This window comes from Neolamprologus multifasciatus, chromosome 9 (genome assembly GCF_963576455.1).
Source record: "Neolamprologus multifasciatus chromosome 9, fNeoMul1.2, whole genome shotgun sequence".
Taxonomy (NCBI): domain Eukaryota; kingdom Metazoa; phylum Chordata; class Actinopteri; order Cichliformes; family Cichlidae; genus Neolamprologus; species Neolamprologus multifasciatus.
The window spans coordinates 29,201,568-29,224,055 of NC_140447.1; the positions used below are offsets into that span (position 1 = coordinate 29,201,568).

At 43.1% G+C, this 22,488-nt stretch overlaps 1 protein-coding gene across 3 annotated transcripts in view; it reads right to left on the bottom strand.

Annotated features, from left to right (window-relative positions):
• The window catches only part of LOC146511774 (disco-interacting protein 2 homolog C-like), a 78,024-nt gene that overhangs the window by 12,958 nt on the left and 42,578 nt on the right, over positions 1-22,488 (bottom strand). For all 3 annotated transcript variants that reach the window (XM_085172333.1, XM_085172332.1, XM_085172334.1), the window contains 19 exons: positions 21,985-22,094; positions 20,012-20,114; positions 19,849-19,913; positions 17,815-17,908; positions 17,568-17,687; positions 16,035-16,149; positions 15,177-15,316; positions 12,293-12,429; positions 12,004-12,212; positions 10,114-10,228; positions 9,658-9,859; positions 9,469-9,569; positions 7,349-7,429; positions 6,815-6,938; positions 6,598-6,719; positions 6,306-6,417; positions 4,645-4,754; positions 4,136-4,266; positions 2,224-2,392 (listed from right to left, as the gene is read on the bottom strand). In XM_085172333.1, the coding sequence (XP_085028459.1) occupies positions 2,224-2,392; positions 4,136-4,266; positions 4,645-4,754; positions 6,306-6,417; positions 6,598-6,719; positions 6,815-6,938; positions 7,349-7,429; positions 9,469-9,569; positions 9,658-9,859; positions 10,114-10,228; positions 12,004-12,212; positions 12,293-12,429; positions 15,177-15,316; positions 16,035-16,149; positions 17,568-17,687; positions 17,815-17,908; positions 19,849-19,913; positions 20,012-20,114; positions 21,985-22,094 (2,360 nt within the window). The remainder of the gene's footprint in view (positions 1-2,223; positions 2,393-4,135; positions 4,267-4,644; positions 4,755-6,305; positions 6,418-6,597; positions 6,720-6,814; positions 6,939-7,348; positions 7,430-9,468; positions 9,570-9,657; positions 9,860-10,113; positions 10,229-12,003; positions 12,213-12,292; positions 12,430-15,176; positions 15,317-16,034; positions 16,150-17,567; positions 17,688-17,814; positions 17,909-19,848; positions 19,914-20,011; positions 20,115-21,984; positions 22,095-22,488) is intronic.

The window sequence follows — 22,488 nt, forward strand, 5'->3', positions numbered from 1 at the left end:
CAGATGGAGACAGAGTTTATTACCGCTGAGCAGAGGAGAGCGTGAGGGAAGTGAGTTAAGCAGCGTCAGACTTGGTAGAGAGCTGCTGTCTGCTCACTCACATGGAGGCTGTGGGTTTATCTGCTGTGTCATTTTACTGTTCCATCGTCTTATTTTGAAGGTTTAGCCACTGTGACCACATTCAGACAACTCAACTATCTTTGAGAGCACAAGGCGACAGTTCTGCTCTGGAGATTTGCTGAAACGTCAAGATCCACTTTAACCAGTCCTCGCAGCAGGTGGGGAGCTTGTTTACATGCTGACACAACAAACTCACAGAGGTCTGATAAACAGAGCAACAACTAGAGGAACTTGGTTGGTGTGCCTTCTTTTGCAAGATAACATATTTGTACATGTTCCCGCTGACTGAATCTAACTTTGGGAAAAACACGGTCCTGACATCTGTATGCACCAGCAGAAAAACATATATATCTATTAGAAGGCCGTATTTTACAGAGCAGGCTTTGAACTGTAGGGGATCGAGGGGAGAGACCAACTTGTCTTCATATTTGAATCAACTAGTTTTATTTATTTGGTGCATTTTGAGTTCTCTGAACACTCAAAGCAATTTACTCTCCAACCCACACTCACCTTTTCACACAGCACTTTATTATCTTCTCTAAGGTGCTTTAACTACTCTGCGTTCGCACCTCTGGCCAGTATAGACTCAACTAACCTAACATGCATGTCTTTGAACTGTGGGAGGAAGCCGGAGTAGCCAGAGGGAACCCACGAGCACATTCAGCTCCACACAGGCCAGCTTAGAGGTTTGAACCTGTCTTGCTATAAGCCACGAGTACTGAAAACAAATAAGATTTTTTAGGGAGGCTCAGTAAATACCGACGGTCATATTTCTATTTTCATGGTTCCTGTTAAAATCAAGCAAGCTGTGTTTTCTTAGTCTTCATTTTTTATTTTTGACTCCTCCAAGCAGATCCACCTGCAGGCTCGGAGTAGAGTCACTCTACTCAACAAGAACTTCACAGAGCCTGCAGCACTGTGGACAAGGCCGGCAGGCTGCATGAAACATTTACAGTGAGTCTGTGTGATGTATACGAGTGCTGTCCATTGTTCTTGTGTCAGGATGTGTGGATTGTAAGGGTGAGGATCCAAATACTGCTAACATCAACAAGTGTGCCTTTAATATGGCTCTTAACAGAGAATCCAGAATAATAGAGGTCAGAAAGTAAAGAAACAAATAAATAAATAAATGTATGGAGCATAGCAGATGCTGTTACAGAGACTACACTACAATGCACCACCTGCATGTGTCCAGCAGGTGAATATTAAAGAAGTACAACAGGAATGACTGCGCGACTGTCGTGTCTCCAGCTGTCTGTGTCTGCAGCAGAGTATAATCGAGGCTCAAGGGGGAGACATGACTATTTATAGACAGGGAGGGCTGATTAGGGAAGGACCAACACGAGGGTAACAGGACAATCAGGACATTCAGAGGGAGACAGGAAGCAAAACTAACACAGGACGTGAAAGAAAACAAAAGTAAAAAGTAAAGGAAGTAACCAAAGGAAAGTGATACAAACATGAACACTCCCACCTATCAAGTACGAGTAGAGGAAACAATCCAAAGGAAAACATAGTAAACATGGAAACAGGAAGACACACAGCAGACATGAGGACAGAGAGAGGGAAGAACAAGCAGGGAAACACTGAAGGAACTTGAACTGATGGAAACTAAGACAAGAAGCTCGTCACACAGAAATGAACTCTTCAAACACTTGAAGCCTGAACTCTAATCCATCCAGCAGCTCCAACAAAACAAAAACCAGGCCCATGACAGAACTTCTCTTTTATACACAAAGTAATAAAAACATTTCACATCTAGATGACGTAAAACATGTCGATAGAATGTTTTTTTCAATCGATGGCCTCGACCAGGCTGCACAGCCATCAGACTGTCCTACAGTTAATCACAGGAGCAAACTGGAGGCTGGACACATTATGTTTATACATCAAGTTCATTTTTTTATATTGATATTTTATATCAGGGATTTAAGTTGTTTTTCATGGCCCACCAGCTTGTCTCTACTGTTGAAGGACTGCTTGCAGCTCGCTCTTCTGCATCTGCAGCCTTCTGAAAAACCTCCCATGTTTGAAAATGCTCTTAAATATGTAAACAGGCAGAACTTGAAACCGACACGTTGCTCGTCTCACTGTTGTGCTGACCTTGAGCGCCTCGGTCTGCAGGCCGAGTCCTTTGGTGCAGAGCTCCATGACGCTGTAGGAGCAGAAGGTGTCTCGCACCCTCAGCTGGCTGACGGCCAGCAGCCACAGTGCTGGGTTGGACTCCAGCTCCACCGGCGGGATCAGGATGGACTGGTGGCCAGAATACACGCTGCAGACAACACAAAGGCTTTTCAGTGTGTGTGTCGGGGATCTGCACGTGCCGACTCAGAACAATAACACAAATTTAAAAATGGACAACATGTTTACAAGCACTAACAACATCAGGAGACTGACGAGTGTTGATGATCTGGTTTTGTACTGCACTGGTTTGGACAGTAAAACTAACATTCACTCTATAACCGGTCACACTTACTAAGACTATGATTTATTGTCCTGAGAAACTGGCCAACCAGCACCACAGGGTTGTGTAACAATCTGATGTAAATGTGAGCTACTGTCAGCGAGGACGACGTGAAATCCTCAAGCCGAGGATGATTTGTTTTATTCCGAAGACATTTAGCAGCAGATATTGGCTCCAGACGAGTTGAGTATTTATGAGAAGAAGATTTGAAAGTAAGCAGACCGGCAGGCTGGAGCCAAGATTTAACGATTTAAAGACTGTCGAGTTTCAGGCGGAGACCTTTAAACATTAATATTACTTATTATTATTATTATCATTAAGTACAAATCACTGTTCTTGTATTTTAAGAGGGTGAGGTAGGGATGAGTATAACCAAACCTTCCATGTTAAAAAACTAATTTTCCCCCTTTTACTGAAAATACATCAATAAACACTTAATTTATTATTTACAACTCTACCCAACTCTTCCAGGAAGTGGATTCAGGTTAGTTTAGTCAGGGTATCTGGGCAGGAAATGCTCAAATACTTTAGAATATTTTAAATGTTCAACATAAAAAAGTTATATTTATTTATGAATTTCTTAAATTGCCACTAAGTGTTATCAGCAAACACAATGAGTCACTGCATCCACAGGTTCATGCAATATAATGCAAGAGAAAAAGATGAAGGGGGCAGCTCCAATCTGTAGTTCTCAGCCTGTGTCATGTCACAGGGATAAATCCATATAGTGAAGCAGTTTTTAAGCATTGTTCAACTTAAGGTTTTCATTTCCCCCCATTTAACAGGAGGGTGTTCAAAATAACAACATGCAAGCTTGTTTTTAGCAGCGTGCTGCAGTACTCATGGTGCATGCAGCTCGGGTTTTCACACGTTATTAAATGAAAAAAACAAAGAAAGATGAAGTCATGAAACAGATGTAAAGCATTTTAAAATGAATATATAAATATATATTAACCCTCTCGAGGCAGGCGTTGCCGATTTGCAACAGTTAAAAACTAACAACCCGATTACCCCACGTGCATATTTTATGAGTTTTTTTACTCAGAAGTACCACTGCAGGACTTGGTTGTGCATTAGCAACAAAAACTCAATTTGAGCCTGAGAGGGTAAATAAGAGTATTAATCCTTAAAACAGATGTAGGGCTTTAATGATTCACAAAACATCTGCTTTTATTTACTTTTCTGGAAACCTGGGAGCTACTTTGGGAGTAAGGTGGGTGTGCCTTTGATTTGCATCCTTCAAATCACGGCGGGAGTGTTTCAGAGTGCTTTCTGTGCCATTCCTGCCATTTCCTGTCCTCCTTATCTGCTCTGAGCTGCTTGATGAGCTATGTTGAATCTGATTGAATAATACACATTGTCTTAAGTGGGATACTAAGTGACTGCAGCTACATACAGTACAAGCTCATATCTGTGCTGCTTTGATTTAGACCATCCATTCTTTAACATAAAGAAGTGCAAAATGAAATGACTGGAGGATCCTCAAAGAGAGTAAAATGCATATTTAATGGTTTGTAAGTGGGTGGAGATGCATTTAGGAGCTGCACCAACCTGCAGAGACACCAGAGGACGAAGCCGAGGCCGCAGTAGGGATCCAGACAGATGGCAACTTCTCTGGACGGGTACAGCTCACACTGCAGCTTCACTGACCGACAGAAGGCTGCAACTGCATTATGGGACATCTGGAGCAGAGAGGAGACGAGAGGGGAGGGAGAGAGACACACGAAACACACAAAAAGACAAACAAGGAGCAAGATAGGAAGGTTCACAATGAATTTACATTTAAATTTACATTAAAACATTTCACATTTTTCCCCCAGTAAACGAATCTTTGAAAAGCGAGCGACATCTTAGTTGGAAGAAGCAGTTTGTGTGTTTGGACTAAGCCCTTCAACTGTGAGCCAAATGTGCTTTCATTCTGCTTTCTGTTTACTCATTTTGCTGCCGCTCTGATGGCTGAATTTCCCTCTGGAATAAGAAAATGACTAGAGGAGGAGGAGGAAGAGGAGGGGAGTGGGACCAGGCGGCAGTGGTTTGGTGAGGATTAGGGCTGAGCTGACCTGAACTCCGGCCAGCATGCCGGTCGTCGACACGCTGAAGTCCAGATAGGCCAGGCCGTCCGGGTTGGTGGGCTTATAGAGAGCTGGAGGCTTCTTCTTTGGCAGGTCATCTGCAGCACACACACACAAACACACACACATATATATTTATCTCATTGCACTCAAGAGTACAGTCTCATTTCAAACACTGACCTCCAGCTGAACCCAGAGAGAAAAGGGCCTCAAATACTCTGCTGCAGCAGAATCACAGCAACATGACTGATGTCTCACTTTCCATATAAAAAGAGCTTTAAAGCACAAGCATAGTGATACTCTGTGTTTGTCTCACTGTTAACAAATCCCAAGGGAAGACAGAACCAACAACAAACAGTGCTAACAAGCTCTGTGTGTACAACTGCAGCCTGATAGATCCCTTTCCTACATCACTGAGTATCAGCGTTACGCTGGGTGAGATATTCCTTTACAATCAGTGGCACTCACCCACCGGTGTTTATTTTCACCTGATCCATATATACAAGTGTTCTTAATCTGTATTCGTACTCTGCTGCAAAAGCACAACAGCCACACGGAGATGAGAGTAAAAAAAGCATTAGGGTGTATGTGTGTGAGAAGAGCATGTATCTGAATATTCATCTGAATATGTATCTCTGTTTTGCAGTCACAGGGAATATGTTGGTCCCTCTGATATTTTTCACAAACCTACAAACTTCATATTTAAATGATCATCCATGCACAGTTCACATGTTCTCATCTGACCAGTTTCTGACTAGCTGGAGATTTGTTGCTGGTAAGAAAATCTCTACAGCTACACTAAACTCAAGGCTCTCACATTTAATCTGGTCTACAACTGTCTTGAAATTGTGACCTGCCTAGATGTAGCCTGTCCGGTCTGTGCACTCATTAATAGGCAGTTGCACCTCCAGACTGCAGGCTGTGAAAGGTTTGGTTCTCTGGGGTGAGTTTAAGCAGCCGGAGATTTGGACGGCAGCCACAGGACGAAGGACAGGGAGCTGAAACAGGCAGCCAACTGTCACATGAAAGTGAACCCTAAGTGATCCCAAAACCACAGCAAGTGCAGATAACCAATTTCTTTAGTGGGTTCACTGAAGAAAACATCAAGTGTTCCAGTTGTTCTATTTAAAGGGTGATCTAGATCTTATTCTTTGCTTTTAGTCGTCTTGGCTCAGCTGAACTCAGTAGAGCGATTTGGAGATTTTTCTTGAAGGGCAAAAAGGGAAAGAGTGTCTGTGATTTATAACACACACATAAAGAAACAGAATTATTTTTGTTTTAATAATAATTGGAAGCCAAAATTGTAATTCAATTAATTCGATTCAGACCCGTGCTGACAGCAGACAAAACACTAGCGGCGATACGGACTGAGGGGTGTGGAAAAGACACTTCCACACGCATCAATTCAATAAACTGATAACAGACTTGCAGCTACAGCGAGTTTTTATTTTCTGATAAATCACAGAGTGATGGAGCAGTAAAGGCAGGTTTCATCACAGCAGAGGATTTTATTTAATGTGCATTCTTTAGGTTTATATCTGCAACCAGAACTACTCAGACTACATTGTGAGGCGGCTGTGCACGACCTGCATTTATGTTAAATTAAAGTAGCGTGATTTCCCTTTGCAGATATGAATGAAACGCTGTACCGGTGTCCAGGACTGGGGGCCAGTTCCTGATGTCCACCGTGGCCATGGCCTCTTTGGAGCGCAGCAGCTTACAGATGACGGCGGTGGTCATCACACACGCCGAGTGACTCACCTGCACAATTAGAAAGAGAAAGACAGAAGAAGAAATTAAGCTCCCTTTTTTCCCCAGAGGAGATCAGAAGTCAGCCAGAGCCATACGAGTCTGGAATTAGCTGGGAGCGAGAGCTTGAACCCTGGAGGTCTGACTGAAAGAGAAACCGCATCGGTTTAACAGACAAATTAAGAGTCTGACCTCGACAATCATCTTAACAGTGGGCAGGGTGGTGGAGATGTTCTGAGGGTGAGGCGGTCGCACTGTGATGGGAACGCAGCCGGCGTACAGGCAGCCGTAAAAGGCTGCGATCAGGTCTATACCTGCAGAAGAAGGAGACACACAGGTGTGAACGATGCTTGCAGTGTCCAGGTGCTGTCACCTGAAAAGTACATTGAACATCTGCATCGTGTCTCACCTGGCGGGTACACCAGAGCGACATGATCTCCTTCCTGCAGACCGCCTCTCTCCATCAGCAGAGCTGCCACTCGCTCCGCCCTCTTATGCAGCTGCAGACAGGTGAGAGAGCTGGACACTGCCCCCTGCAGGAGGTGAGAGGGGAACGGTGTGAGCCATCAAGAAGCAACCTGCCACACTCAAAGGACAAAAACTGCAGTTCATCTAACGGCCAGTTCATCCACAGTTATGGATAATTATTATTCAGTTTTCTACTTGCTTGAATTAGCTCATAAACGTCAAATATGGTCACACCTGTTTTTATTTATTTACTTAAATTAACCATGATAATGAAGCCTGAAATTCCTGATTTTAAGCCACTGATTCCATATCAATTATAATCCACTTTTATTCTCCTTGCATTCAGCATCTTAACATCACAGAGAAGCGATGACTGATCTACAGATTTTTCACCTACAGTTCACCAGCTGCAGGTTATACAGTTCAAAATGTAAAATTTTTTAAGGCGGTCAGTTGTGCGCGAGTGTGCTGGTACCCGAGAGCTGAGCAGGGTGTAGAGGATGTGGTCCGGTGTGGTCTGAGCTCGCCACTGCAAAACCTCGGACAGGAACAGAAACTGCAAAACAGAAATAAACACTTCTTTTACACACACGTTGACAGTTTAATCTGTGTGTGTGTGTGTGTGTGCGTGTGTGTGTGTGTGTGTGTGTGTGTGTGTGTGTGTGCTCTGATTTCTGTAAAAAGTTCAAGTTGCTGATGTAATTCAAAGAACAGCAGAGGTGCATCAAACACGTTTACAAGGAGAATAAAATGATACATTTCTCCCATCATTTCAATTATTGCAACATCAGCATTTTGAGATAAAACTGCAAAGCAGACAAGAGACATTAAACTGAAACAGAGCTGATAGCATAGAGGGAGTGCAGCGCATGTACAAAAAGTTTTTAGCATCGAGGGAACTCCATGTCAACGTGTGCTTACTCACCACTTACTGCTTTTTACTGCTGAGTCTCTGCCTTCTGTCCGGCACATTAAAGCAGTTTAATCAATATCACAGGCGGTGAAATTTCAAAGCAGGTGAAAAAAACAAAAAACTGCATCTGAAAATTATATTTACAGGCAGTTAAATATAATCTGATGCAGACTGACTGACTTGAATGATGCTGAAAATCTGACTCCATCAGGCAGTTGAAAAAGTAGGCGGCCTATTCAGAAAGTTAATTGTCAGTTTTTGTTCATAAATCAATTTGTCCTTTTCATAAAAACAGTTTTTTCTAGATGTGTTGTTTTCATAAAATGTCAAATTTGCAACTTCTCCCAGTTCTGTAGCTGCTCATTAACATTTCAGCAGATTTCCTAAAAACAAGACATCAAAATATTTCTATTAAAGTAAAGAGGAGCAACTTCTCTTTTCAGCAAGATTAAAACTTTAAGCAACATTTTAATTACCTAAAAATACTGTATAATAGATTTTTTTAAAATGTATTTTTATCAGCTTCCAAAACCTCATACCACCGTCTTCACCCATGAGAGGGAGGATACAGAGTATAGAGGAGTCGCAAAAACGCCGACCTGCTGACGTTCAAACTGAGCATCACGGGGGAAGAAAGGTTTTTAAGTGTCTTATCTGAGTATTTTAGAAGCAGCTGATCTGCTGGGATTTTTCCACATCCCTCTCTTGGGTTTACAGAGAATGAGCCGAAAGAGAGAGAATATCCAGTGAGTGGCAGGTTTCTTTGTGAAAATGCCATGTTGCCTTGCAGCTGACAGGAAGGCAACACTAACTCAGATAACCCATCGTCACAGCCAAAATCTGCAGAAAAGCATCTCTGAAAATGAGCTGCAGCAACAAAAGACCACACTGGGTGCCCCTGCAGCTCATACTCAGTCACCAAAAGTGGCAACAGAAGACTGGACAAACGTTGCCCGGTCTGATGAATCTGGTACAAAAACACAAAGGCAGCCATCCTGGCTTGTTTGGTTTGGTGTAATGTTGTGGGGGAGATTTTCTTTGCACACTTTGGGACTCTTAGTATCAACTGAGTATCAATTAAACATCACAGCCTACCAGAGTATTGTTGCTGACCATGCCCCTGCTATTATGACATGGGCAGTGTACCCATCTTCTGATCTTTGCTGATGCAGCAGGATTGCAGCACCTTGTTTAATGTAAGATAAAAGAGGCTCCAGCCCAGAAGCTGTGTGTACCTGACAAAGCGTGCATGAGTCCGAGTGTCTGTGTGTTTGTGGTTATTCGACTATGCAGACGATTAGTTTGGCAAATATTTATGAAGGACTGAACAACTTCCATCAGAGTTTACTGAGTCATAAGTGAAGGTGAAGTCTTGACACAACTTTTCATACAGAATATTCTGTTTGATGAGATGTCAAACATAGAAGAGCAGAAAAATGTTCTAGACGATGGAGTCAAAGAGATTTTGATGGTTTTGCTTGACTAAATTATTAATAGTTTATCAGAAGTGTAGCAGATTACTCTTCCTGTCAGTCAACTTGTCGCTTACTCAATGATCTTCTGATCTCTCGGCTTTTCAACAAAAAGTTACCTTTTTTTGGGCGGAGCTTGATTTAAATGGAGTTGTGATGTTATTTCTTGAGCTGAGACTTTGTTACACAGCTGTTTGCTGTTTGCCTCACCTGGTCGTTATCATCAGTCTGTCCCAGGTCTCTGCCGCTGGCCTGAGCGATTCTCTTCCCTGACACCAGATTTCCCACCATCACAGAGGCGGGACCGATCTCTGCCACACACAGACACAATCAGCACATCAACAACTACAACTACCCACAAGGTTACCACCTAAAAACCCTGAGCGGACGCTCACCCACCTGGCTGTTTCTGCCGCGGTTTGGGCAGGTTGGTGACACAGGTGTGGGGGCACATCAGGACATTGCAGGGGTGCAGCCCCCCCTCCAGGTACAGCTGCTTGATCTCCGACAGGTGGATGCCCCCCAGAGGAGTCTTGGGAAGGGTGTTGGCCGGCACCAGAGCCAGACAGAAGACGCCCACCCCGTGGATGCTGTCTATGGCCTGAGAGTCATGAGGGAGTTTGGTCAGACTGTAGATGGGATTTAACGTCCCCGTGGGGTAACTCGCTTTGCTGAGAGTAGTCTAACACTATACACACATATCTAAGTGGAGTCAGACGCACCAAACACAGTACACGATCCAAGTGTCCAACACAGTGTCCAACATAACCGCAAGAAAACGACATTTCAAATAAGACTTGATCTAAATGCAATAAAGCTGCATTTGCATCACATTTGAACGTGCAGGGAAAGCACCTGCAGTACGCGGCTCATCCACTGGAAGCTGTCCTCCTCCGTGGAGTCGGGTCTCTGCTCGGCCACCACCACGATCCTCTCATCTCTCAGCACCGTCACAGAGAACACAGCTATCCTGCACAGACGGGGACAGCAACACCAACCTGTTTGTTTTCTATTACATGGCGAATGTTTTATTCCACTGTGTTGATCATTTCAACTGATTTTATTTTATAAAGCACAATTCTATTCAGCTTTTTTTACCCATCAAGCTGCTTTCTTTGTCTTTTATTTTGTTCTATTTATTGAGCTCTTTCTAGTAGAGCAGTTTTATTTTATTAAGCTATTCTGACGTGTTTTATCATCTATTTTTTCCATTCTGTTATTTATTGGTTGACTGGTTAGTTCATGTTGTTTGTGACAGTTATTTCACAAAGGATAAAAAAAGTACAGCTTATGATGGATTATCTAGACTGGTGTCCAAACTTGAAAAATGTGTTTCCTTTAGTTTTTTCACGCTGCGAGTGTGTGATGTCACATAAGAGGAGCGCAGCAGTGGTCACTGAGAAACTCTGAGAGGTCACTGCAGATGGACTGTTTGATGCAGGTGGGTTCCCAAGTCTTCGTTCTTTCCTTTTCCATTTTTTTCCATGGATCTTTCTTCATTTGCTTTCCTTGTTTCATAACCTCTTCCTTTGTCGATTTCATTTCTCCTTGGCTTTTCATGTGTCCTTCTTTCTGCCCTTATAACTAGCTTGCTTCCTTATCACCCTTATTTGCTTATTCTGTTCCTTGTGCTTGTTTCCATTCCCTTGGTTTGTTTCTTCGTTTCATGCCTTTGCTTTTTCCTTATTTTTCCTTTTCCTCATTTCCTTCATTTCATCCTTATTTATATACTTTTAAACATTTTTGTTTCCTTTATTTCTAAATGTCTAAATATTTTTTCCATGACTCCTTCTTACCTCCCTGTTTCACTGCATGTCCTTTTCTTGATTTCCTCCTTCTTTTTTGCATATCACCTTTTCTACCCTTGTCACCTTAATTCCTGCATCCTTATTTAATCCTTTGCTTCCTTTCCTTGTTTCACTGCATATTTCCTCTCTTTACATATTTTCTTCTTTGTTTCTCCGTCGACTTCGTTTTTCCTGTAATGAAGCCCAAAAGCAGAAACTAAAGGCAAACATGGATGCTGGTATAAATATAATGAAACCTGATGGACTTTCTTCTTCATGTTTCCTGAGACTGTTTCTGCAGCTGCTTCCTCCCTGAGTAGAAACTTTAAATAGCTCCGGGAAACGTCATCAGAGGCTGTCAGGTAAAAGATGAATTTCCTGCTCGGTGGCCGTGGACACAATTAAACTTCACTCTATTACTGTTTCTGGATTCATCCACTATTGCTCTACTTTATTAGATTTATTATGAGCGATGGCATTGCTCATTTATCAGCGTATCAGCATTTATCAGCCAGCGTACCGATGTCGGACAGCTCGCTGGTTTTCAGCTTCTGTCGATAGGAACGATGATAAAAAATATAATAAAATAAAAACCGATTCGCTGGCGGTCGAGTCATGTGACATTTGAGAAATGTGTGACTGCAATATTACATTTTCAAGTCCAGCAAACTTTAGTCTTTGTGTTTTAACATTTTAAAACCTGGAACTAAATTGTTTTCAGGTTTGTTTCTTTTCCAAAACCAAATTAGTTAATGAACAGTTATGATGACCTCATGGCGACGACCACAGACTGTAGGTAAAAGATGGCCACCATGACACCTTCTGTTTGAATTGTGAAGCTGAGCGTGTGCACTGTGGCCATCTTGTTGTTTTGAAACAGCAAGCGAGGGATGGACCTACGTTCATCTTTTACATACAGTCTATTGTGACCCTCAAACCCCACCCACTTCACACTCACCTGCCCCTGTAGACGAATTTCATTGGCTCCACTGCGAGTGCAGTGGCAACGATGTCATCGGCATTGTGCCTCCGCCCGCTCACCATGATGAGCCCGTCCATCTTGCCTGTGATGAAGACGAGGCCGCCGGGGCCAATGAAGCCCAGCAGGCCAGTCCGCACGAAGGCGTACTCACTGATCAACCCTCCGCTGGAGCTCACCGGGTAAACCTGCAGAGGACATTACAGCATCACAGTATTTTTTTATTTTGACTTTTAGTGTTCGGGTTCATGTCTTCACTTCGTCTCACCTCAAAGGTGTTCTTGGTCATGCCCGTAAGGCCGTAGTACGATGTCCCGGTGGCGATGGAGCAAACGCAGAGCTCGCCGATCTCATCGGTCTGACAAAGCTGGGGCACGCCTTCCGGCTTCACTACACACACCAGGCCTGAGAGGACGAGACACACACACGGTTAACACTCCTGAAATGTTTCTGCTTGTTTTAAAAAGTTATTTATGGCACGAGGAGGAACATTATTCACTCCAAGTGCACCTGTTTATGAGACTCTCATTTGTCAAAGCTAAACTCTGAGCTTAAAGTAGGTTGTTCCAACCCGAGATGACGGCCCCTCCTGTCTGTGTCACAGCAAAACCAGGTTACCCATGTAAAGCTGAACTGGTGACAATGTAGTCCTTTTTTAAAGAAATATTTTGGGTTTCTTAGCTTTAATTGTAATATGTTAGTGGAGAGAGAGCAGGAAAGCTGGAGAAACACCAGCAGTAATGCACAGAGTAAATGGCCTTGAGCTGGGTTCAAACCCAAGCCTCTACATTAGCCCTACAGCAGACAGGTCACCTGCTCCGTCCAGGGAGCTACAGCAGTACCTGTGACAAAGTCTCACGAGCTTTCTGATTCTAGGATTGGCTGTGAGGACAGCGATCACGTTACACAGCACAACTATAAAATGCTGCATCTAGATCAGTTTCAAGTGACTCAGCAAACATTTTTTTTTGCTTCAGCATCTTCTTATTTCAGTCATTACAAAGAGAAATGAATGCAAGATTCCACAGAAGCTGAAGGAAAACAGATTTTGCTCCTTACTTTAGTTTCCTTTGTGATACTGCACTAGGGCTGCCACAAACGATTATTTTGATAGTCGACTAGTCACCGATTATTTTTGCGATCTGTTGACTAATCAGATCATCATCCATTGGACATAAAACGTACAGCTTATTGCACCAGCAGCATCTGCTCTTATATAACTATCATTAGCTTACAGCTTTAAGTGTTTAAGGTATGTGCTAACTAAAAATAAAGACAAGATGATAGTTTATTAAATTTTAATGAAATTTGCAGATTGTTTCAGTGAAGTTTAATAAACTCCTTGCTATCTAAAATATAACAGGACACCGGAGTATATTCTCGAGCATCTCACACTTCTGATAATCAGCTGTCTGCTTGACGTTTATTCAGCTGTGTAAAAACTATAACTTTAATCTCAGCCAAACCGATTTACTCAGGAACAAATAAAATACTAAAAAAGCCAAACAATAACATTTTAAGTTATCTAAGTGACTTGTATATATTTACCCTGAGTAGCGAAAGACAAGGGTGGGTTTGAAAACGATTTGCCGGGAGTCCGGTGTTCTCACGGACTCTAGTTAGCCTAGCCCCCGGCTAGCTATCGAGCTAGTGGGTAACAGACGTCTCCAAAAACATCGGAGCGCTTTTGAAAATATGTGGTGTCTTGATAAACTGAGCAGATATTTGAAGTTTACACAGCTACATTCCCGCCTGAAAATATGTTAAACGTTTATTTTGTGACCCAGAAAGAATAATAAGAGTAATATTAAAACTAACTAGCTGCCGCCATTGTTGTAAACTGAGCTGGGCCGTGCTATGAATTCTGGGACAGAGCTACTTCTTCTTCTTCGGGGTTTAACGGCAGCTGGCATCCTTGTACATGCAGTGCTGCCATCTTCTGTTTCAGTCCGTTATTACACTCTTAAATCCTACTACTTATTTGTGATCTTACAAAGCTTCAAATGACGCGTCGACTATTAAATCAGTTGTCGACGATTTTGATAGTCGACGTAATCGTGGCAGCCCTATACTGCACGTATAATCTCTGTGGTGAACGCTGGGCAGAGCGACTTCACAGAGGCTGTTGCTGCCTGTTTGCTCACTCAGACCGACTGGAAAGGACCAACTTTTATTATGGAGCATCAGTTTTATCTTGGGAAGATTCCCAACTGAGTGAAGCAGCACAGTAAGAGGTGATCCAAAATGACGACTCTAACTCATTTACTTTTAACCCCTGAGATGAAACCGTTTTATTATTGAGTGCAACTGCTTATTATCAACATTAAAATCTTTTAGTTTGCAGCTCAATGAGCACATTTAACCCTGGATTGCATTTTTATTCACGACTCTAATTGCAGACTAATCTGCACTAAAACTAATCAGTGAGAAGATTTTTACTCTAATCCATCTGCTGTAAAATGGGACAAACAAAATATGCCACTGGTGTCTGTGGATTCTTCATTAAGACCTGAACGGATGATGTTTGGTCCTAAATGCTTTTCAATGTTCTGTGTTACCTTGTTAAACTATGTGTGGGCTTCACCCTGGAGGGGAAAACTCGGCTCATTAGAACAGATTGCAGGCTCTGCAGCTGTACTGAAAACTCTCCTGAGTTTCCATAATTTACAGCAGAACAACGCTTAACTCGCTCGTTCATGAGGAGGGAGAGAGAAAGGGGTTAAAGACCGGACACTGATGAAAAAGAGAAGCTGGGTCTTAAACTAATTTTACGATTTAATGAACTTCAATTACAATAGATGGAAAACTAGAAAGGAGAAAAAAGTTTGAAACGTTTGCTCCTTACGTCAACATTCAGTCACATTTTTGCTTGAATTGCACATTTCGATTACAATCAGCTTTTATTTTGTAGAAACACAAATTCCCTAAACCCAAGTCAGGCATGTGTGAAGCTCACAATCATTTTAGGAAACTGTTTAAAACCCTTGTCTTCTCCAAGATACATTATACTGCTGTTTAAACGTATCCCACCTCCGACTTCCTGCTTCCACGATTAAAATTCAACATTTGTGACACTAAAGTTATATAAATCTCAGTTACACCAGCTCAACCACACTTCCTCTTACAACACACACACACAGAGAACGATGTACCTCCGGGTGTGACGGTCCCCACATCCTGAACAGTGAGCACCGACAGCCGCTCCTCCGTGTCGACCCTGACGACGCCGTAACTCAGGCCCTGCATGGACAGGACGCCCCGACCTGGAGGCTGGCTGCTGTCCTCCACCGGCCTGAACACACAAGCCGACACACACAAACAGCGGTGATCCTCTGACACAGCTCGCATCTGTCCAAACTGACAGACCGCCACACTACTGTGCAAACCCCTTGTGTATTTCAATTCAGCTTCCACGTGTTTCTTTAGACAGCGGCTGCTGTTTCACTCATCCTCGTCGCAGTCCTCCTGCCCGATCGTTCTCTTTCCACGAGTCACTAAACACTGACCTTTGGATTGTTCTAGCATGAAACAGACACCTCAAATGATGAACCAGTGTTGTGTCTCCACATCAAAGACAACTTAGCAATTTTAAATTGAATCTTTAGGCACTTTGCTACTAGCAGCCTAAACACATCATTTATTCCCATTTCTTCAGGTGAATCTATGAAACTTGTCAGAGATAACACAGCTCGACAGGCAAAACACGCAGTGATTCCTGGAGAGCTATTAGCCAAAAGCTTGACATATCCATCCAAAATGAAGCTGACTTTCATTAGTAAATGTATATTTCAGATATTTTAAGACTTCCTCGGATGTTAAGCTGGATGCAGGTAGGCTCCTTCTGTTACTTCCTGTGATAAAATCTGTTCAAAGAGAATAAACTGGACTGCTTTATGTAAAGTTTTTCAGCTGTACATAGAGTCTTTGCAGGTGTGTTTCCCCAGGTGCATGCATATGAGACTGCTGCACATCTCTGCATAATCTGTGACGTGGAGGTTGTGTTTACGTACCTCCTGATGGCCACCGTCAGGGCCTCGGGGGAGCTGGCGCAGGGACAGATGACTTCAGTTCTCAGCCCTTTGGTCTGAAAGACGTTGAGGAAGGCGTCGCAGGACGAGATGGACCCTGACAGACAGAAACAATAACAGAGTGTCAGGACAGCTTCAGCTCAGGTGTCGAGCCACTTTTCCCGCAAACTCCTGACACGTGCAGGCGCGTACCAGATCCCTGAATGTGATTAAAAAACACTCAAAAGACTGAAGTTTTAAAATGTTCCAGGCCAGTCACCTTTTTATGACCACGTCTCTGGGCAGGTGCTAGACGTTTTTTTCTATTTTATTAGCACAGGTAACAGCGCACGGCTGGTTTTATATTGTGTTTTTGGGTTTTTTATTTTCTCATTGGAGGGCAGCTGTATGCAGGGATCAGCTGAAATAATTATTTAGGGCAGGAATATGAGTTCATCCCAGCGCACTCAGGCTAACATGTGTCACCATGTCAGAGCATTTAAAAATCAGTAATGTTGCCAGAAAGCTGTGTGTTTTGTATGGTAAAAATAAAGTGTGTATTCATAACTGTGAAGAGAGATCAACTGAAAAAACAAATCAACACCTTTTTGTGTCATTAACATAACATTTCCCCTCAACTATCACTGCTGCTTTCAATAGTCCACTCTCACTGAAACGTGTCCACAGTGGTTATCGTGCATCCATCTGTGTGCTTCACTACAACTGAAAATGTTCGTCACTGACAGACAAACCTGTGTGATTTCTGAATGTTGATGATATGCTAAGATTAAAGGTGTACCGACACACTTGTGTCTCTCGCTCCTTCACCTTTCCTTCGATCGCGACTCCTCTGTTTAGAGAAGCAGTTAAGCTACATCCCTGCTTTTGTTTTGTCTCCCAATTTCTACATTATTTGTGGGGAATTTCAGGAAGGTTTCATCAGAGATAGAAAAGTTTGAATGTCATGTCTCATAAATGCTTATCACACTGAAATGAGAAACTTTGGGAGAAACTCGTTTGATTTTTTCAAATAAATATCACCAACCAGATCCAGATATCCTGGGGCTGATCCTCTAATGTCAGAGCACACCTGAAGGCACCATGAGACAGCACCTGCTCAGAATAAATGCTATGACCTGAAAATCCTGCCTCGTGCCAAACATGATGCAACATGATGCAAGTTTCAAGTCACTGCAGCTTAATGCAGAAAAACAAGTTTTCTGTGGTCACCGCTAAACCAGTTAAACAGTTACTGAACTTAAAGATACAAACCATCAGTCTGGATGGTGAAAACATGACCTCCTGGTTTTAAGCTGTTGTATTTTTGTCTCATGTTAGGCTGAAAACCTTTTAATGTACCAAGTTTGTGCAGTCGGACACATCCTGCTCTATTCCTGTAAAGTGACCCAGTTTCCTGAAATCCCGAGAGAGTTTTCTTTTTTTCTCATTTCCCTGACATTCTCTATCTGGAATACACCTCGCTAAACTCCCCCGTTAGTGAAAGAGCTCGGCTGTGAAGGCTGAGCGCGACCTTACAGGGGTTTGATCCGTCGGCCACCAGCAGCATGCGCAGCGAGCTCAGGTTGATGTCCTTCTGGTCTTTGTGGGCCACCAGAGCCCAGTGCATGTCTCTGGACTTCACACAGGCCACCTTGGCTGCAGGAGGAGATGCGCGTGCAGAGAAAAAGAGTGAAATTAGCATTTAATCTTTTTGACAGGCAGGTGAATGGACGGACTTGACTAAGATGAGTGACAGGTGTGTGTGTGTGTGTGTGTGCCTGACCTTTGTACTGGCAGACTTTCTGGATCCACGACAGAGGGTTGACCTTCATCAGCGAGTAGGGCACGCTGATCACGTGCATCATGTTCATCACACTCTGCACACACACACAGAGAAAGTTATTCAGGTGAGGCTTCATGTTAATATCTTTGGAATAAAACTCTTCTGTTTTTTATGCATTATTTGATCATAAATGATAAATGGGCAGGAGGCTGGGGAGCGTGGGCTGAAAGCCTGAGCTGAAGTCGACCAGGTAAGCTACGAAGATATCTGTGCATTAGGTAAGACAGGTATAATCCCTTATGAGACGCTTCAGTGTTTCCCACACAAAGACCTTACTCGGGCAGCGTGCCAGCTACATCAGTCCCAGCCGAGTGATTCATTTTAGCATTTCTACATTTTTCAAATCTGTCTGCAAGAAAAACCCTCTGCACCCAATTTAGGCTGGTTCTCTTGCTCTTATTTTGAAAGTTCATTCACTGCTAATCATCTTGCTCTGGCCCCTTCACTCTTTGGTTTTCTTTACCAACTGGCTCACTGGCCAGGTTGTTAATGTGCAGGTCATTAATATAATTCAGGCGCTTCCCTGCAGATAAAGGATCCTGTCCCACTGTTGGACTAAACCCAAGTCCCCCTGCTTGGACGGAAACACTAGTTTGGACTTTAGCAGAACAGAACAAGGACAGTGGAGTTCATCAGCAGCTGGAGGAGATCCTTTTGCTTTTGGGAAGCAACTGGGAACAGAAGAGGCAGAGCGTGAGAGACGGGTGACTGCCAGAGTAAAGCTCGAGGCAGAATTGAGCTCAAGCTGCTGCAGGAAACACTTACAGCCCTCAGATGCAGACCAGCCTCTACACGTTTAACCTGCGTACTGACACCAGGGGGCGGTGTCGTAAAACCAAGTGTTAAAAGTCATCTTTGATGATCTTTTGCACAAATGCAGAGGGTCACTGATGTCCGGCTACACGTCATTGGCCTTTTTCTTCCTTTCTTCCATAACCCGTCGTTCAGCACAGCTAAACAGCTCCGCAAGTTCAATACATCAAAGTAATGGACTTGTCTTTCTGTGAATCCTATTACTTACTTTTAATTTTCCATCTTTCTTTGTTCCCAATTTATTCTTCTGAATTGTTTTTATGTGGATCATAATTTTGCTTTTATTTATCTTCTAATTATTTCTTTTATTGATTGTTTTTCTTGCTTTCTGTGCAGCACTTTATATACGGCATGCTTAATTGTGAGTTTTAAAAATACTGACGTGACTTAATAAAGTGTAAAAATTAAAATTAAAAACACAATTATCATTTATGTATTTAATCAACCCTGAAATATAGTTCTTCTTCCAGATGTCAGAGCAATGAAAACGCTTGTTAATTTCACACTGAGAGATTTATTCATCTTGCAAAGCCACTGTTTTTGGTTTGGACAGGGTGGATGCCAAAGCTCTGATCAATGCTTCATCAAATATGTGTTTATTCTACACAAGAAGGAAAGGACGTTTAACAATGATGCTAGAAGCTGGTTAACTTACACTTAAAGGCTCGTTAATATACTTAAAATGGTAAATGGTCTGTATTTGTACAGCGCTTTACTTAGTCCCTATGGACCCCAAAGCGCTTTACACTACATTCAGTCATCCACACACTGGTGATGGCAGCTACATTGTAGCCACAGCCACCCTGGGGCGCACTGACAGAGGCGAGGCTGCCGGACACTGGCGCCACGGGGCCCTCTGACCACCACCAGTAGGCAACGGGTGAAGTGTCTTGCCCAAGGACACAACGACCGAGACTGTTGGGCTTGAACCGGCAACCTTCCGATTACAAGACGAACTGCCAGCTCTTGATATAAAGTCTTACTGATCATTTTTCAAATTTTTTGACTCCATTAGGACGCCCAGTGTGAAAAATATTTGCTTGACAATTAAAAATAGTGGAAATTAAAGAGGAATAGTCAAAAAAGTGACAGCCCTTCTCCCAGCTAAAACCAACAGGAAATTAGTGTCATGACCTATGACCTCTTGCAGGCAGATCTTACCGTCAGGATGCCGTGCCACAGACCCACGTCTTTTTTAAAGTCCAGCACGTTCACTATGGTTTCAGCTGCAGGCAGAGATGGGACAGAAGAGGGTTAAATTACTTATATATAACCCTGAGACTGCACAGTGTGTGTGTGTGTGTGTGTGTGTGTGCGTCCTTACCCTCAGTGTAGCTGCAGGACTGAGTGAGAGCCTGGCAGTGTGTGAGCAGAGCGATCCTCGTCACCGTGACTCCCAGCACACTGCCGTCCTTACAGGTTTTATACTGGGAGGAAAACAACAGATGGATCATTGAAAGCAAAGCAGAGGGAAGCTGTAAGTGACAGACTCAACCCTGCTGTACCTGTCGTTCAGTACAAAAACACAATCTCATTTCAACTTTGAAGAAATCACATTCGTGGGTCTCTGCAAATAGATTATTACTAAAGATAAATGTTGCTGATTATTTATTCCTTTGTTTTTAGTTCGTAAAAATCCAGATAATTGCAAAAACATTCATTTTAAAAACAATATAAAATACCACATGCTGATATTTGGAAATGTGCTTTATTGCTTTCTGGCCTACATACGCCGACTGACGCCACTTTTATGTCTGCAGCTACATGCAGCAACTGGAGTAGGTCACATTAATGTTTCATATATAACCTGTTTTCTCACGTTTATTATTTATTTAATGTAAAACATGTTGAGAAAAACACTATAGAAATAGCACACCCACAATCCAAGCCTAGAAATCAGATTCTTTCTCAAAGATGGTCTTGAGAGAAAGGTGGGCATTTAAAAGATGAAACCTGGTTTCCTTCCTTTGACCAGCAAGAGGCGAACCTTTGACTCATGGTCACATGTAAACAGATGATAAAGCAGAGTATGCTTTGAAAAAAGAAAATTAGTAGATGACTGCCCCCCCCCCCCCCCCCCCCCCCCCCCAAATTACCATAGCTACTCCCACCTCAGTACACCTGTTCAGCTGCTTGTTAACATTAATATGTAAGCAGTTCAAAGCTGAGCTGACTCTGAAGCTGGCAGGCTTGTTGGTGTCAGGCTGGTGTATTTCAGAAACTGCTGATCACAGAAACATCTCTGAGATTCACAGAGAATAGTGAGAAAAAGAGAAAACATCCAGTGAGCAGTTCTCTGACAGGTGCCAGGGGTCAGAGGAGTGCGGCCAGACTGCTTCGAGCATCTCTGAATGAATGAACAACACACTGAACCTCGAAGCAGATGGACGACAGCAGCGGCAGAAGGCCACACTGTGGCCATGCCTGTCAGCTAAGAACAGGAAACTCAGGTTACAATTTGCACACGCTCACAAAAATTTGGCCCACAAAAAAAGAAAACATGTTGCCTTTTCTGGTGAGTGTCACTTTCTGATGGTAGGGTGAGAATTAAATATAAAGGAGATGAAAACATGGATCCATCCTGCCTCATATCAATGCTTCAGGCTGCAGCTGGTAGTGTAATGGTGTGGGGGACATGATCTTTGGCCCTCAGTACCAGTTAAGCATCATTTAACCACCACAGCCTACCTCAGCATCATTGCTCATCTTGTCTATCGTTTTATGACCAGCTGACAAATCTGTAGCAAATGTGTGACACTGTCATGTCAATATGGACTAAAATCTGTGAGGAATGTTTGTAGAACTTTGTTGAATCTATGGAAGAATTAAGGTCGTGTGGAAAAAGTCTCAGCTGAGTGTATGTCCAGTCTGGCTTTGACCAAAGGTGAGAGAAAATCCAAACTTGGCTACCAGCTCCTTTCAAGCTCACACAAGTTTGATTTCCTTACTGAGTACAAAAGCTGACATGAGATTGTCAGCAGGAAGCAGATGCTTCTCGACAGAAATAGTCTGGCACAGGTTCCCGATGTAAACACATACCTTTACACCTACAGATTTTATTCTCTCCACCAGAGAAAGGAAACAAACATGTTTACCACAATTCAAATCTTTGTCAATGCAGACATATGCAGTAAGCCTGTAACACTAATCCTATCAGCACAAAGTGCAAACAAACAGCACAAGCAGCAACCCAGCGGTTGGTGAGATGGACCACAGGCAACAGTTTCATTGTGCCTTTGTGTTTGCATATATGTGTGTGTGTGTGTGTGTGTGTGTGTGTGTGTGTATTAGCCTCACCTCTATGTAAGCAGTGTCATTATTTGCATCTTTGATGTGGGGGAACCAGTCTCTGGGCGGTTTGGACAGGTGTTTCGACTCTGTTACGAACCACAGCAGCTTCGGCCAACCTGCAGGGGCGAGAGGGAAGCAAAAGGTACGATAAGTAATGAAGAGAGACAGAGGAGTTCTGATATGACTGTCACGATGCTGATTTTTGCTGTTTTATTTAGAAAGTCATCTTGGTTTCTTTGGTGGTTTTGAGTCCTCCCCACAGCTGAAAGCCACACTGGGAGCATTTAGCCTGCACAGGATCTTGTATTTGGAGAAGATTGGGTGCTGTGTGGCATTCCTGTGTCTGACCTGCTGCCCTCCTCACCTGCTCCATGGAGCTTAATGTAACTTCCACAGAAAACAACAAGGACGCCCGGGGTTCAATGCTTCACTTCAGCTGCTACACCCTTGTATTTATATTGGTGTGCGCAGTGGTAGCCTTACTGGAGTGGGTAATTGTATGATTGACCC